The 17,119-nt window shown below is 35.1% G+C and overlaps 1 protein-coding gene across 1 annotated transcript in view; it reads right to left on the bottom strand.

Moving 5' to 3' along the window:
- LOC149815977 (protein transport protein SEC24 C-like) overlaps nucleotides 1-17,119 on the bottom strand; it is a 175,970-nt gene that overhangs the window by 81,741 nt on the left and 77,110 nt on the right. The window contains exons 8-11 of the mRNA XM_089988866.1: nucleotides 16,372-16,452; nucleotides 15,827-15,904; nucleotides 15,625-15,717; nucleotides 15,357-15,411 (exon numbers count right to left, since the gene is read on the bottom strand). Coding sequence (XP_089844992.1) covers nucleotides 15,357-15,411; nucleotides 15,625-15,717; nucleotides 15,827-15,904; nucleotides 16,372-16,452 — 307 coding nt within the window. The remainder of the gene's footprint in view (nucleotides 1-15,356; nucleotides 15,412-15,624; nucleotides 15,718-15,826; nucleotides 15,905-16,371; nucleotides 16,453-17,119) is intronic.

The raw sequence follows: 17,119 nt of genomic DNA, 5'->3' as shown, positions 1-17,119 counted from the left end.
GTGGAACGAGAATGTCAAATTAGCTATTAAGGTTAAAAGAGAGTGTTATAGAAATCTAAGTAAGAGTCGTGATAATGAGAATTTGGAGAAGTATATGATAGCAAAGAAGGAAGCTAAAAAAGTAGTTCGAAACGCGAGGGATAAGGTATATAAGGTGGTTTATGACAAGTTGGATACCAAAGAGGGCGAGAAGGATATTTATAGGCTTGCACATATGAGAGATAGGAAATCGAGGGATCTGAGTATCGTTAGATGTATCAAAGATGAAACACAAAGGGTTTTAGTCAAAGATGAAGAGATTAAGGAGAGTTGGAAAGATTATTTTGATAAGCTATTTAATGGAAGTAATGCTTAGGATCTTGGAGACTTCTCCATTCATTTTCATGAGATTAATTTTGACTTCATGCGCAAGATTCAAAAGAAAGAAATTGCAGAGGCTTTGAAGAAAATGAAATCAAGAAGGGCAGTTGGCGCAGATGCTATACCTATTGAGGCTTAGAAATGCTTGGGAGAGAAAGGTTTAGAATGGTTGACAAATCTTTTTAACAAGATTTGGCGGACAAATAAGATGCCTAATGAGTGGAGGAAGAGTACTTTGGTGCCTCTATATAAGAACAAGGGTGATATACAAGATTGCACAAACTATCGTGGTATAAAACTCATGAGTCATACTACGAAACTTTGGGAGAGGGTGATTGAGTCTAGGTTGAGGAAGGTTGTCTTGATATCGGAGAATCAATTTGGTTTTATGCCTGGAAGATCAACTATGGAAGCTATACATCTCCTTAGACAACTTATTGAAAGATATAGAGAGAGGAACAAAGATTTGCATATGGTTTCTATTGATTTAGAGAAGGCATACGATAGAGTACCTAGGGATGTTCTCTGGTGGACAATGATGAAGAAAGGTGTTTCTCTCAAGTACATTAGTATAATTAAATATATGTACGAAGGAGTAGTAACCAATGTCCGCACTTGTGGAAGGGTGACAACCAATTTTCCTATAACGGTTGGGTTACATCAAGGATCTGCATTAAGCCCTTTCCTATTTGCTATAGTGATGGATGAGCTTACGAGATCAATTCAAGAAAATGTGTCGTGGTGTATGTTGTTTGCTGATGATATTGTTTTGATTGATGAGTCTAGAGCTGGGGTTAATGCTAAGTTAGAATTATGGAGACAGACATTAGAAGCAAGAGGTTTTAAGTTGAGTAAGAGTAAGACAGAATATATAGAATGTCGGTTTAGTAAGCAACAAAGTAGTGATGGGAGTGTAGTGAAGCTTGGTGAGCAAGAAATACCGATGGATGACTGTTTCAAATATTTGGGATCTATCATTCAAAAGTATGGAGAAATTGATGGAGATGTAAATCATAGGATAAAGGTTGGGTGGATGAAATGGAAAAGTGCAACTAGAGTGTTGTGCGATCGTAGAATGCCATTGCGGTTGAAGGGAAAGTTTTATAGGACGACTATTAGGCTCGCTTTACCATATGGTACGGAATGTTGGGCTGCCAAGAGACATCATATTCAAAAAATGAGTGTAGTTGAGATGCGTATGCTTAGATTGATGTGTGAAAATACAATAGAGATAAGATTTGAAACGAGGAGATACGTAAGAAGGTAGGTGTTGCATCCATTGAAAATAAGATGAGAGAGAATCGTTTACGGTGGTTTGGACATATTCGGCGAAGGCCTAATGATGCTCAAGTTAGAAGGATGGAGAAATGAGAAAATATATTAGTTAAAAGAGGTCGGGGTAGGCCTAAGAAGACTTGAATGGAGATGATAGTAAAGGATATGAATGCTTTGAACCTCACCGAGGACATGGCATTGGATAGAAATGATTGGAGTAGAAGGATTCATGTGGAAGACCCAGAATGATTTTCTCTTTTGGTTCATATCGCCGACCCCAATTGTTTTGGGATGAAGGCGTAGTTGTTATTGTTGTATATATTAAGGGTCTGGATGGTCCAAAATCTACAATGAAACAAATCGCTATTTATTAAATGTATAAATCATTGTTGCATTCCAACGTACAAATTGTTGTAGAAATTTAGCCTTCATAAGTACATATTGTTGTAATGTTTGGCCTTTATAAGAACAAATCGTAATAATTGTTTTTCGATGCCCAAAAGGTGGATAGGTACAAATCGATTTGTTTCGGTATGAAAATAGGTGTTATTTAGTATGAATAGTACAACCAATTGTAAAATTTAGCATTCAGATTTATAAATCGATTTGTTTACATAATGAAACCTTAGACAAAACTTATTGAAACACCATGAGTTTTGGCAATCCGACAATGGAGGAGAAACACCCAGAAGGTAGATGTAGTTGATGGTGGCAGTGATGCTCCCACTGCATAGACGATGGCATAGGGTACTCTGGCAGCAGTAGGCGACGACAAAAGATGCTCCGACGACAGCAGACGACTGTAAAGGGTGCTCCGACGACAGCAGACGACGACAAAGGGTGTGTCATTAGAGGGAGCTCCTGTTACAGCAGATGGTGCAAACGTTTACTGCTTAGGGCGAAAATGAAACGTTTGGATTTTGAAGAGTTAGCATTATCCTCCATTTTCTGCATGGACATTTTTGTCTTTTTCTCGAACCGGTGTTTCACTTTTCTCGATGGAGGATCTTAAACAAGCGTTTCACTTTTTTAGATGAAGGATCTTAAACCGCCGTTTCACTTTTCTAGATGGAGGATATTTTTGTCCTTTTTTCGAACCGTCGTTTCATGACTGGAATGACGGGAAAGGGTACTTAAGTCTTTGTAACCGCATCGGACTCCGACGCTAAGTGATGCCGACATGGGGATACGAGCCCCATGTGCTTATATACGTGGTGCTCATTCGGACCCCTGAACATGCACCTGCATCTTCGGGAAGGGGAAACATATAACCTGCTCGCTTTTTCTAATCCACTTTCATAGCCAGCAAGATGTGGAGTATGTGTGCAGGGGAGGAGTATGGAAGGATGTTGGTAGGAGGAGCTTGATAATGAATTTTTGGAAGTCGGGGATGTCGTGGAAGTTACAAGTGACGAACTCTATTCCTGTGTTGCCAGACCTCATCATTGAAGGTACAGGAGAAGAGATTTTTTCATGGGGGTTGTTGATTATCAGGGAGGCAAATTAATTGATATTGACTCTTTCATGAAGGACTTCCAGCAATCGATGTTTGCTCGTATTTGTGTTGAGCTTACCAGTGCAACATGTCCAAGTGGAGATTAAAAATAGTAAAAGTCTTCTTCTAGGCGGTTGAATTTGAAAACGTAATAACGTTCTGTTGGAATTGTGGTTCTACCTATCATAAAAAGATCGTGCATGTTCAAAGAGACAAGAGAAATGTCGAACACATTATCAGGTGAAAATAAAAAAGGTTTGGCATAAGAAGGAGAACATGGAGGGAGCGAAGGACAACTCGAATCCTTTTATTGTGTTGGATGCCAAACACATTATCAGGTGAATCTCTCTCTCTCTCTCTCTCTCTCTCTCTCTCTCTCTCTCTCTCTCTCTCTCTCTCTCTCTCTCTCTCTCTCAGTAGAATGGGAGTTTGGATTTTTCTAGAGGCTGCCAGACTCCAACTACATTGGCGTTGAACAATGAGAACCGAGCCATTAGGAAAAGATGCCTAACCCACTCCAACGTGGGTAAGTTGGTTCAAAATCTAGAAAAAAAAAACTCAGCAAGAAACCAAGCCAGTAACAAGTTACTACTCCCAACGGTGCCTATTTACCCTGCCTCAGATCTTGAGCGCTCGACAAAAGAAAGACGAATTAAAGATGTGATGCATTGTGCTAACCATGGCACTAGCCTCAACACTATTGATCAAGTTGATGCTTCAATAAGCTTAGTTGTCTTTCGATCATGAATATTGTCTCCTGGAACATCGATCTGTGGGTTGAGAAGGACGTGGGCTAGGAGGGAAATTGCCCGCTTGATGAAGACTATGAAGGTTTATATAGTGTTTCTCCTTGAAACAAAAATTAGTAGAGTAATGGACAAAGTCATGGAGAACTTCGGGGGATATAAGTATGCCGGGAATTTTGAACATTACAAAACATGGAGAGTTAGTTCTCTGCTTGTGGAAGAATCCCCATGTTGTAGTTGATGCCTCATAGTTAGAGTCTCTTACAGCAATTGAATTCTTTTATGTCACAGGCAATTCATGTTATGGGTGGCGTAGTAGAACTCCATGGGAACATCTTATTCTTTGACCGTCGACTCTAATTGGTGATTGGAATTCTATCAGAACTATCACCCAAAGACGGAGCTCATGTAGATTCTATAGCCATTCATGAACTTAATTTAATTCGTTTATTGATGTTTGCAATTTAATCTTCATCATTTGGCTTTCCTTCTCTTGCTCCTCCTCCTTCAATTGCCTTTCCCTCTCCTCCTTATTCTTTTTTTGCCTTTCCCTCTCCTCTGCCTCCTTCTTCATTTGCTTTATCATCTTTGATTGTGCTAAATACTCCATCATCTTTTGCCTTTCCTTCTCCTCCGCCTCCTTCAATTGCCTTTCCTTCTCTTCCGCCTCCTTCTTCAATTGCCTTTCTCTCTCCTCCTCCTCCTCCTGCTTCTTCCTTTATTTTTTCTTCTCTTCCTCGTCCTCCTTCTCCTTCCTTTGCTTTTTCCTCTCCTCCTCCTTTTGCCTTCGTTTCTCTTCCCCCTCCTTATTATTCATTTGCTTTCCCCTATCCTCCACCTCCTCCTTCCTTTGCCTTGGTTTCCTTTGCTTTTTTTCATTATTCTCCTCCTTCCTTTCATTTTTCTTGTCTTCGCCATCCTTCTTCTTTTTCATCGTTAGATTATCATCTTTAATATCTGACGGATTAGGCTCTGATCTATACTTTACCAGCAATTGCTCCCTTTCTTTATCATTCTCAATCTTCATTATTCTGTAGTACGCTTCCACTTGCTCATACAAAGCATACTCTAGGATGATTACGTCAAGAGTTTTCCCCGCTGATGACGAAGCGTTTCTTCTCTTAGGAATGTAAGCCATTGGAAACCTGCACAACACAAAAACTTACCGAGACGGCAAAGGGTGCTCTGGTGAAAGAAGATAAAGTGTTAGAATTTTTGTGGAACGTTTAGGGGGAAATATTGCGAAGAACTCCTTTTATAGCCGAGGAGTTTAATGCTTATGGGACCCGCCAAAATTTTTTTGTCGGTTCACGTTTTATAATATAAAAGATTTTAAAATGACGTCGTTGTCGGCCACAAAGATCTGCCTTTGTTGCAAAAATATTGTCATTGTATAACGCAATCGGATGATCAAATATCATACAAATCGATATGGAAATTATTGTTGATAGCTTATAAATCGATATACAGAATCAGGATAAAAAACGATATTTATAATCAAGTCAATATCTTAAATCGATATTAAGAATCAAAACATCTTAAATCGATATGAAAATTCCTATTGATATCTTTAAAATCGATATTTAGAATCAAAACAATGTCTTAAAACGATATTAGGAATCAAAACAATATCTTAAATCGATATTAAAAATCAGCATAGAAATCAATATTAAGATTCAGAACAATATCTTAAATCGATTTGGAAATTCGTGTTGATATCTTTAAAATCGATATTTAGAATCAGAACAATATCTTAAATCGATATTAGGAATCAAAACATCTTAAATCAATATATAAATTCCTATTGATATCTTAACAATCAATATTTATAATCAAAACAGTATTTTAAATCGATATTAAGAATGAAACAATATCTTACTTTCTTATTAAGAATCAGCATAGAAATCAATATTAAGATTCAGAACAATATTATAAATCGATTTGAAAATTTGTATTGATATCTTAAAAATTGATATTTAGAATCAAAACAATATCTTAAATCGATATTAATAATCAAAACAATATCTTAAATCGATATACAGAATCACGATAGAAATCGATATTATGCTGAATTGTCGTGTCGATGATTAATATATTATGCTTTGTCTATTGCGATTTATACATTGAATATTCGATTGAGATTTGCCTTTACGAGCTTTGTTTAAGCGATTTGCTTGATACCGATTGTTCTTTCACGAATTAATTTTATGAGCTTTGTATAAGTGAACATGTCCTACCGCGATTTATACAATGGCTGATTCATAAAAGGCGGAAAGGAAAATACAATAAACAAATTGACACGATGTTTAGGCATAGTAAATTATAAATCGAGTTAACTTCAACGATACATTACAAGCACATTCATTTATAAAATATATGAGTGTTGCACATTCTTTGCTTCTCATGCAAATATCCTCAGTTGCACATTCTTTGCTTTCAGAGTGTTGCACATTCTTTGTTTTCAGAGATCCTCCAATGTTATCACTCCTGGCAAAGAGTTCATATTCCAGCTAGCAAGAGCTCTAAAGAGATATATATGCGATCGGCACATAGAATCGCTTTGCAGCAGAAAATGAATGCACTCTTGAGAATATGCTTCACAAACCAATGTTCAGGCACTCACCGCTAGAAGAAACCGATACTATGTGCATATTTGTCATGAAGTATATCGAAGGTAGGCAGATATTTTTCCAACTACGAATTATGGTTTGCGAACAATGGAAGGTCCGGCAGTAGGAATAGATCAAATAGATGAACATCAACATCACCCCCTGTCTATCATGCAGAATATTTGTGCTTGCTCCGGTATGGCGGCAACGATTGAAGATGATTATGGACGTTATATTATGCGTAAGCTTTGATATACTTTACGACAAATACGTCATAGTCGTATATGTCATGAATATATCGATGTATACACAGAAGATAACAACCATAATCATTATCGAAGATTATACAGATCTTTTCTCACAGCATGAAACAACTACGTTATCAGCATCAAAACCCATCTATTAAGCACAGGTAGAAGGAACACAGAAAAAGAAAGAAAAATACAACGGAGAAGAAGAAGAAGAAGACGGAGGAGAAAAAAGAAGAAAAAGAAAAAGTTGTGCTGCCGCAGAAAAGAGGAAGAGAGGTTAAATAGATTAAGGTTTTAGACATGGACAACGGGTCGGGTAGGGTTTTACATAGAATAGGGTTTTACACAGATCTATATTAGGGTTTTACATAGAATAGGGTTTTACGCACATGTACACAAATCGATACGACGTTTAGACTTAGTAAAGTACAAATCGATTTACAACTTGATAACTATTAAAAAGTTGTAAATCGCTATCACTGTTATAAGTGTTCTATTACGATCTATACAACAACAGACATTAAGTTAAAGTTGCAAATCGTTATCACTTTTTTATAGAAAAAGTGTTCTATCAAGATTTGTACAGCAACGGACCCACATCGTTAACGACTTGTCTTATCGCGAAAATGTTTTGAAATTCACACATCTAAAGAAGACATTGATTACTCTTTTCTATTTGACTTAGTACCTAAACCTAAGTCTCAAAATGATTTAATTTGTGACAATACTTGTAATGATGCTTTGCATCGCAATAATGATGTCTCATATTATTGATGATTCTCACAATGAGCATCTTAATGATATTAATGTGTATACCCGGCATGAGGGAAATGAACATCAAAATGTGTTTGAAAAATATTCTCAAGAGTTCACTCTAGATGAACAAGTAGAAGAAAACTAACTTAGGAGATCCTCTCCAACTAGGAGACCTCCACAAAAAATTGTGTCATATGACTCATTTTCTCTTATATAGAACTTGTCTAATGATGATACATTTCTATCATAAACCTTCCACATTTAAAGAAGCTAAGGAACACCCGAATTGGATTAAGGCTATGAAACTTGAGTTAGAGGCTCTTAACAAAGCAAATACTTAGACCATTGTAAGTCAACCCTTAGGCAAAAAGGCTATTGGATCTAGATGGGTATATAAGGTCAAAACCAAGAGTGATGGAACTTTAGAAAGATACAAAGTTAGGTTAGTTGCTAAAGGTTATGCTCAAGAATATGGAATTAATTATGAAAAAACCTTTGCTCTGGTAGCAAGGATGACTAGTGTGAGAACTTTGATTGTGTTAGCATCCATTAAAAATTGGCCAGTTAGCATCCACCGGGTCTTGACACTGCATGAACTTCATCAACATCCTTTTTTAAAGCCAAGTGAATTTCTTCTTGACATAAATCGGCTAATATTTCATTAAGAGGGGTAGAGTCCCTACGAAGAAGGGACCCTCTTAGTTGTTCAAACTCGGGCCAAAGCCCATGAATAAATTGGAAAAATCTTTCTCTTTTCATTTGTTCTTGCCTTATAGCAATAGCATTACCTTCCCATTGTGGTTCGAGAAGGGCAAGTTCATCCCATAATGAGGATAGGGCACTATAATAGTTCCTAATACTCATGTCTCTTGCTTAGTTTCTCTTACCTTTTCTTGTAAGAAAAAAAGTCTAGCAAGGTCACATTGAATATACATATCTTTCATGAAGAGCCAAGCCTCATTGGTTCTCTTGAATTTAGCAAGATTGGTGCATATCTTTAGCTCCACGTTGTTCATGAACCATGCCAATATTTTGGCATGCTCACTTTCCAAATCTTTCATTTTTTCATGAAAAGTCTTGAATGGTTTTAGCTTTATCTTCTTCGTTTAGAGCTTTCTCTTCATTGCCTTCAATCCTTGAAAGCTTCAATTGTGGTTCCGGAATTGTTCCACACACATAACCCCCAAAGCTTTTTACCTTTGAGATTATTTTCCATAGCAGCCTCCCACGTGCTGTAATTTGTGCCATTCAATTTGAATGAAAGATCTATTTTTGAATCCATGTCAGCCATCTTTTGAAAAAGATCAATGGAGAGCAAAACGCAAGTGATACCTCTATCTTCAAATGTGAGCAAGAAGGAAGCAAAGGATGTTTTTCACAACCAAGGCTCTGATACCATATCACGAAGTGCAAATGAAGATAAATAATTGTCTCAAAGAGACAAGTAAATGCACACACAAACAAATAGCCACTAATGGGCAAGATTACAACAAATCACAGAGGCAAATGCGCAAAAAGAGAGGAGAAAAATATAGCATTCGCTATAGAAGAGCTTCAAAGAAGCTTAAAATAAAATGGGGGAAGTCCCCTTACTCCAAGGGTCATAAATATGACCGTTGGAGGGTCCAACGTTCATATGTGGGCCCCTTTACATAATAAAAAGAAAGACAAAGGAAAAATAAAAAAGAATGAAAAAAATATTATTTACAAGGATGTGTGAAAGTGTAAAAAGACACTTTTGTTAGAAAGTGACTTGGAATACATTGGGTTCAATAATGAACCCATACTTATGCACGTGGAATGCAAATATACCCATTAAAGGGAAACAACATAAGCACATAATGTGCTAACACATAAAACCCATAAAAAGGGAAAAATATGACATAAAGTCATAAGTTGCATATCATTGAAGAATAATGGAGAAGGGGTAAAAACCCCATTACAATGGAGCATAAGCTCCCTCAAGAATTAAGAAATACAAAGGGGAGAGCCCCTATTTATAACAAAAAGGAGCCTTGGAGGGGCTCCACTCATAGACGTTGGAGCCCCTCCAACGGTCACAAATGTGACCGTTGGAAGGGGCCCAACGTCTATTTGAGTGGGCCCCCCAAGGTACCTTTTGGTACTTGAGAAAAAAAGAAATAAAAATAAAAAAAGAAAAATAAAATAAATTACAATCACATTCATAAAGTGAATGTGCGTAAAACAGAGGAAAAGACTAAAATACCCCTACGGCTAAACAAAAGGAAAATATATATTTTATATATATAAATAGGAGGATACATATACATATATACCATATATGTATATGTATCATCTTTTATATATATAAAATATATCTAATTACAACAATTGATGGGTACATTTTAACACCCCCCCTCAAGCTTTGCAGGGAAACGAAAAGATTGAAAAAAGAGCAAAACTCCACGAGGCTTCAGTGACTCCAAGAGGCTTCGGCAAGGATGCAATGAAACTTGAAATAGCCTTCCTCCAATTGTCTTCAAATGATGAACCCATTTCCCGAACCATCCAGGGTACTTCCCTTTGTCCTATCTCGAAGATCCTGAGAAAAGAAAACAACAAAGAACAAGTAAACAATATCTTTGCACTTTACTCAAAAAGAAACATTCCTAACAAAGTGCAAAATTTATGCATAATATGATAGTTACTTTAGTATGAAACGAAAAATTTAGAAAACCAAAGTTTCTAAATCATACATTATGTTAAAACAAAATGAGCGGAAGCAAATTATGCAAAAATTGCAAGAATGCATAATGCATTCATAAGGTCCACCATTGGACAAATATAACCCCATAATGGGGAATAACAAAAAGATCCACTAAGGGATATCACAAGAAGCCTACGAAGAGGCATAACATACATATGCTTTATTGAATGAGAGCCCAAAAAAGGACATAAAGAGCATATGCATATACGAATCATTATATGAATTAATACTCAAAGAACTAAAACATGCTTCAAACATGTAGTGAAGTTCCAAATAAGAGAAACGAAGTCTCCAAGCATACTTTAGGCAAAATAAACCCAAGAGTTCACAAGGTTTTTTTTTTTTAAACATTTATGAAAGTCACACTTAAGAAAAAAAAAAAACATTTTACATATAAGGGTTGCAAAAACCATAAGCACTTAATATATAGATTAAATGCTAAGAAATCAACTTGATATGCATATCAAAAAGATGATTTACTTGAAAAATACAAGTCATGAATGGAATTTTGCAAATTTCAATAATAGTTTATTCATTACAAACAACTTCCTCATTAGTCCTCCAAAACCCATAAATCAAGTGTATAAGCTACTAGATCAAGAATATAAAGCCATTAAAGGCCAAAGACACACACAAAGGTGTGTAAACGAACCTCTTGTATACATATAATAATACTTGAAATAAGTGCATCTACGATAAGAACAAGAGAATACATGCCAACATGGACTAAAAAGTATCTCTTGTCTACGTAAAAAATACACGTAAAACCAAGTATGTTCAACTACTAGAACAAGAGTAATAAGTCAACCATGGGCTAAAACATAATACATCTCTTGTCTACATATGATAGCACTTGAAATGAGTGAAATAAGCCAACCATGGGCATACATCTTAAACGACTAGAACAAGGACACAAACGCCAACATAGGCTAAAAAATCACACACCATGGTGTGAATCAACGTGCCTTGTCTACATATAAAAACACTCAAGACAAGTGTGTTCAGCTACTAGACCAAGAGAGCAAAAGCCAACAAAGGGCTAAAAACACACGAAGGTGTAATAAAATTCTTGTCTACATATGATGACACTTAGATAATGGGCATACAAGGAAAAGACTTTTGAGGCAATAAACTTGTAATGAAAATAAACCTCAAATGAAACAATATTCCTTTTAAAACATGAATACTCATAACAATAACATTTTGGAATAAATGCATGTAAAAGTATCTTCAACAAGATGATAAAATAATATCCTTTAGAACAAATGTATGAACATACACACACCAAGAACACTTGTGAAAAAACACAAGAACACATGTGCACAATAAGCACAACATCCGGAATCACAAATGTGCAAATGCACTCATAAGATTCATAAATAAAAGGTTGGACTATAATCCCAAAACACCTTGATTTTAAATATACCTTAAAGCATTTAAGGTTTCAAACACCATATGTCCATCACATTTACATAGAAGCATCCATAATATCAATGGCCACAAGAGAAAAAATGAGTGACACACTCATAATTAGAGATCAAATAACAACTCATTTTAGAGTCCCAAGGTGCCCATAACTCACCTCAACAACCATCTATAATATGGAAGGTGGACAATCTAAAATGATACAACACGAGGTGCCCATAACTCACCTCGACAAACATCTCTAATATGACAATAATAAGGCCAAATAAATGATGCATTAAATAACATGTGATGGACAAATATAAATGCCACAAAAGGGCAATAAACACATAAGGAATCATTTTCCAAAAATGTTTTTACAAAGAGGACCGATTAACAAATTGAATCAAAGGTCCAATATAATCCATCAAAAACAATTTTGCATAAACACGAATTATGCCTAATCTTTAAAAGAAGTCTTGTATCAAAAAGACCACAATATAAAGAATTCATCAAGACAATCAAGCTTTTAATCAAAGAAATCATAAGAACCGTAATGATTCACAAATAAGGCTTTAACAAATACTCAAGGAAAAAGTACTTGAAAATTTATAGATTTGGGATTAAATCCCATACAACAAGTTTTAAATATTCTTTGATTGAGATGAGATATGCGGAAACGTACAAAGTGCTATAAGCACTTACAATGATTTAAAAAGGATTCAATATCTAAATTCATTATGTTTCTCACAATAAGAAATGTGCATAAAAGCTCCATAATGCAAAAATGTCTACGAAGAGACAATACACATGTAAGCACACAAGACTTTATAAAAGATGTGCACGAAAGCACTCATACAATACTTGAACAAATACACACCAAGGTGTAAACAAACATGCACCAAGGCATGTATATCATAAAAAAGAGAGAATGCATACAAGCGCAAATATTTTGAGAAGCAAATGTGCACAAAATACAAAAATACACAAAAGTGAGCAAGTATGCACTTTATAAAAAGAGCAATGCTTGAAATTCTCAAGTTTTAATTATGTAATTACATGCTTGACAAGTGCAATTGAGGACAACTAAAACTATATTATGGCCAATGTAGGCATTTTTAAAGATATTATTAAGAGATTTCGAAACCTTATGAAAAATACAAACCAACAAGTTTATAAGGATGAAAAATGAAATCATTTATACCAAAAAAGGATGCAAATAGATGAACTATGCATTCTATGTGGGAAATTCCTTTTTAAAAACAATCTTTCCTAATGGTTTATCATAAATAATTTTTCAAAAAAGAAACATTGAAAAACTTTTTTTAGGAGTTCTTATAAGTTATCATTAACAAGAACTACTTTAGGATTCAACAAAGATTTTAGATGTGAGAGATTCTCATATAATGATTATATCAAATTTTTCAAAAATGCACTAAAATCCATAATCAAGAGAGGAACTCAAATCAAATTAGGGTTCATATGAGAGTTAAGAAATTTTAAGCAAAGATCATTATTTTAGCAAGAGATCATATATAATTTTAAAAGTTAACTTATAGGTCAATCATGAAATACTTATTTAAGAACTATAAATCTCACATAATTGAAGGTAATTTTTTTTTAAAAACATAAATTACTATTATATGCTATGAGTAGTTCGATAAATAGACACGAATTTTATATTTGGACAACAAACGATTTCACCAAATTTAGAAGGAGATATTTTCAAAATATATGAGCACACGAAATGTGAAAAGAAATAATTCAACTATCATGACCATCAAACGAACAAACTATATGCAAGGAACATACTTTCAAATACATAATACTTTTTGAGAAAAGGGATACATACCGAATAACTTCAAAAGCATAATACTTTAGGAAGAGCAATGAATACTTCACCATTTCTTGAGCGACACGCTTTCTGTTGCACCAAGAGACAACCCCATCGTGACCTCGCTCTGATACCATGTTAGAAAGTGACTTGGAATACATTGGGTTCAATAATGAACCCATACTTATGCACGTGGAATGCAAATATACCCATTAAAGGGAAACAACATAAGCACATAATGTGCTAACACATAAAACCCATAAAAAGGGAAAAATATGACATAAAGTCATAAGTTGCATATCATTGAAGAATAATGGAGAAGGGGTAAAAACCCCATTACAATGGAGCATAAGCTCCCTCAAGAATTAAGAAATACAAAGGGGAGAGCCCCTATTTATAACAAAAAGGAGCCTTGGAGGGGCTCCACTCATAGACGTTGGAGCCCCTCCAACGGTCACAAATGTGACCGTTGGAAGGGGCCCAACGTCTATTTGAGTGGGCCCCCCAAGGTACCTTTTGGTACTTGAGAAAAAAAGAAATAAAAATAAAAAAAGAAAAATAAAATAAATTACAATCACATTCATAAAGTGAATGTGCGTAAAACAGAGGAAAAGACTAAAATACCCCTACGGCTAAACAAAAGGAAAATATATATTTTATATATATAAATAGGAGGATACATATACATATATACCATATATGTATATGTATCATCTTTTATATATATAAAATATATCTAATTACAACAATTGATGGGTACATTTTAACAACTTTTACCCCTAGTGAAATATATATATATATAGACAGACAGTCATATATACAAAATATATATGTATAAATGCCTCTCTATATATGTAAATAGATAGATATATATACTCTATAATTTAACAATACATACATGTAAACAACAAAGATAAAAAAGGAGAAAAGAGAAGGAAAAAGGAAGAAGAAGAGGAAGAGAAAGAGAAGTTGGAGGGGTGAAAGGAGGAGGAAGAAGAAAAAAGAAAAGCAAAAGAAGAAGAAAATGAGAGAACAAAAAAAGAAAGTTTTTGGGATGAGAAGAAGAAGAAAAAGAGAAAAAAAAAATTAAAAATATGACAACTATGTCTCTGCGGCTTAGGCAGGGGCAAACTAGGTCGAAAAACATGGCCCTACCGCCTACACTTATGTCACATAGGTGCGGGTGCGGGTACGAGTATGAGTGTGGATGCGGCACTTTAAAAAAACTTGGGTGAAGGGGTGTGGGGAGTATATTATATATATATATATATATATATATATATATATATATATATATATTGTTTTTTAACAGTTTTAAGTTAACACTGTGTATTTGTATGCATTTATGTATTTATATATATATAATATAGATAAAAATGGACTTGATTAAGGTTAACTGAATCTACTTTTCGATAGAAATGGACCTCAGTGTGGTTGACTTCACCTAACACAAATGAAGTTGTGTCCAAGTGTCGCACCCGCCTGGGTGCGACACGGGTGCGGTGCCCTGTTAGAAGAGTCCGTGTGACATAGGCCTAGACCCATAGGGCTAGATGGTGGACCTATGCCTAGCCCGCCTAGGCGTAGCTTTTGACAACTAAGGTTCAATGTAATCTGGAAGTCCATATGCAAATTGAAGGCATCACCCTGGGAATCATAACCATAAGAAATGCATTTGCTAAAAAAATATACTTTTGAGATGTCATAATGCCACTGTCCAAGATACATCATACAAGCTCAGTTACATTTCTTGTCATTCAGAAATCTAGATGCAGCAATTTTTTAACATGCAATTGCAAACAAAGAATATAAGGATGAAGGTTGCAATGATAAACCCTGTTAGAGAGAGATAAGTTCCAAGCTAAATAAATTGATAAATTAGGAAGGAAGAATATTGCCTGAGTGAAACACAAGCAGTTTTCCACCCGTTGATTTCATAGCCAAAAAAGCACCCTGAAAATAAACCAAAAAATTTGATATCAGAAGTCAGAGGCATTTTACATGAACTCACAATAGTTGCACTGGAATAATCAGTAACAACAATGCAATTAATATAGGTGTCAGCATGAAAATATGCAAAGATGCAAAATTTCAGTTCCATGTCTCCATTGGTATGTTTGTGCACTGAGAAAAATGTACCGACTGAGATGAAGAAAGCTCAAAAACCTTTATAGCTGCACCAAAAGCTGACTCTGGAACTTTATTATTCTGGAACATCGTCGGAATGTTATCCAATAATTGCCCCAAATGTTGCCGGCACTAAATACTCAAAAAGGAAGGACCATTAGTCTAAAATCTATGACAAATAAGCTATGTAAAAACGTTGATAAGACAAAAGGCAAAAAAACTGATTTTTAAAAAAACCAACCTCAGAAAGTGGAACAATCAGATCAGTCTCAAGAGGGGTGTAAACGTCTTGGACATCAGGAACGATGAGCATCAAAGGCTGCATTTAGAAAGGAGGGGGTGGATCAAACAAGCAACATTTCATTATAATGTTGGTGCAATTTTTGGTCTTAAACTGAGTTTACTCACAGAACATTTCAATCGTCCTGTTTTTAACATTATAACAAATTTTCAGTGCATTGAGTCCAACATTTTATGAACATATTCCAGCAGTGTAATTCCAACAGCGTAAAGATAAGTGGAAAAAGAACTAAATACACCATGACCTCTTCAGTCAGATCAAAACACAAAGTATAAATACTGGAACTTTCTTAGCTATTACCACCATTGGGGTGTCTCTGAGGATAAAGAGGATTTAAGGGCATTTTCTCTACATATACTGGTACTTCATGTATGTAACAGGCATCAAACGCATTCACTTTGAAGTGTACTACTTAACTACATGACATTTTTCAATAGTTACCCTCCATAAGATTCAAAAATAAATTATAAAAGCCAGCTATTTACCTGTTGCAAATGCCTCTTAAGATTGTAAAAATGAACAGTTGAATCATATGTTGCAAAACCAACCATAGTCCGAGGACCTTCCTGTAACAAGACATCACAAATAGATTGACTCTGAGAAACAGCATTACTGATAAGAAATTATAAAACCCTTGATCATGTACAAGAATTCCATCCCATAGTCAGCAATTCGAATGGAACATGTAAAATTTCTAAAACTAGACAAATAGAAGTTATAGAACATTTAACATGAAGTCTATCATATTTTGTACAGAAATGCAGCTTTGATATAACCTTTTATTTTTCTTTTCTTTTTTAGTATAATCAAGGATAACCAGGATTTAGGATAGACAGTGTATACAGAAGAAATTAAATTAAGGTAAGCAATTATTATGTGAAGTTTTGGTCAGTTTAAGTAGTCGAGCAGCATGCAGATAAAAATAACAACAAAAGTAAAAGGAGCTCCAAGCTACTAGTTTTTAGAAAAGAACTGTGCAAAAGATGCAAGGTGCCCTTCCTTGATCTCTGAGCACTTATATAGTAACCATGGGGTTAAGGAAAGACTCAAACCAACATATATACCAGAAAGTCATGACACAGATCTACCAGTTAATAATAAAACACAAACCCTAAAAATAAGCATGCAATCCATGCAATGCTAGTTAAGCTGTCCTTGAAGAAAGTACTTGGTATCAAGCCTCTAACGCCCAAATGAGACAATGCTTTTAACAATACTTTCACTAAAAAACAT

The sequence above is a fragment of the Nuphar pumila genome, chromosome 15 (genome assembly GCF_984573655.1).
Source record: "Nuphar pumila chromosome 15, dmNupPumi1.hap1.1, whole genome shotgun sequence".
Lineage (NCBI taxonomy): Eukaryota > Viridiplantae > Streptophyta > Magnoliopsida > Nymphaeales > Nymphaeaceae > Nuphar > Nuphar pumila.
Note: the sequence above shows the minus strand (reverse complement) of the source record. Positions and strands in the feature narration are given on the sequence as shown.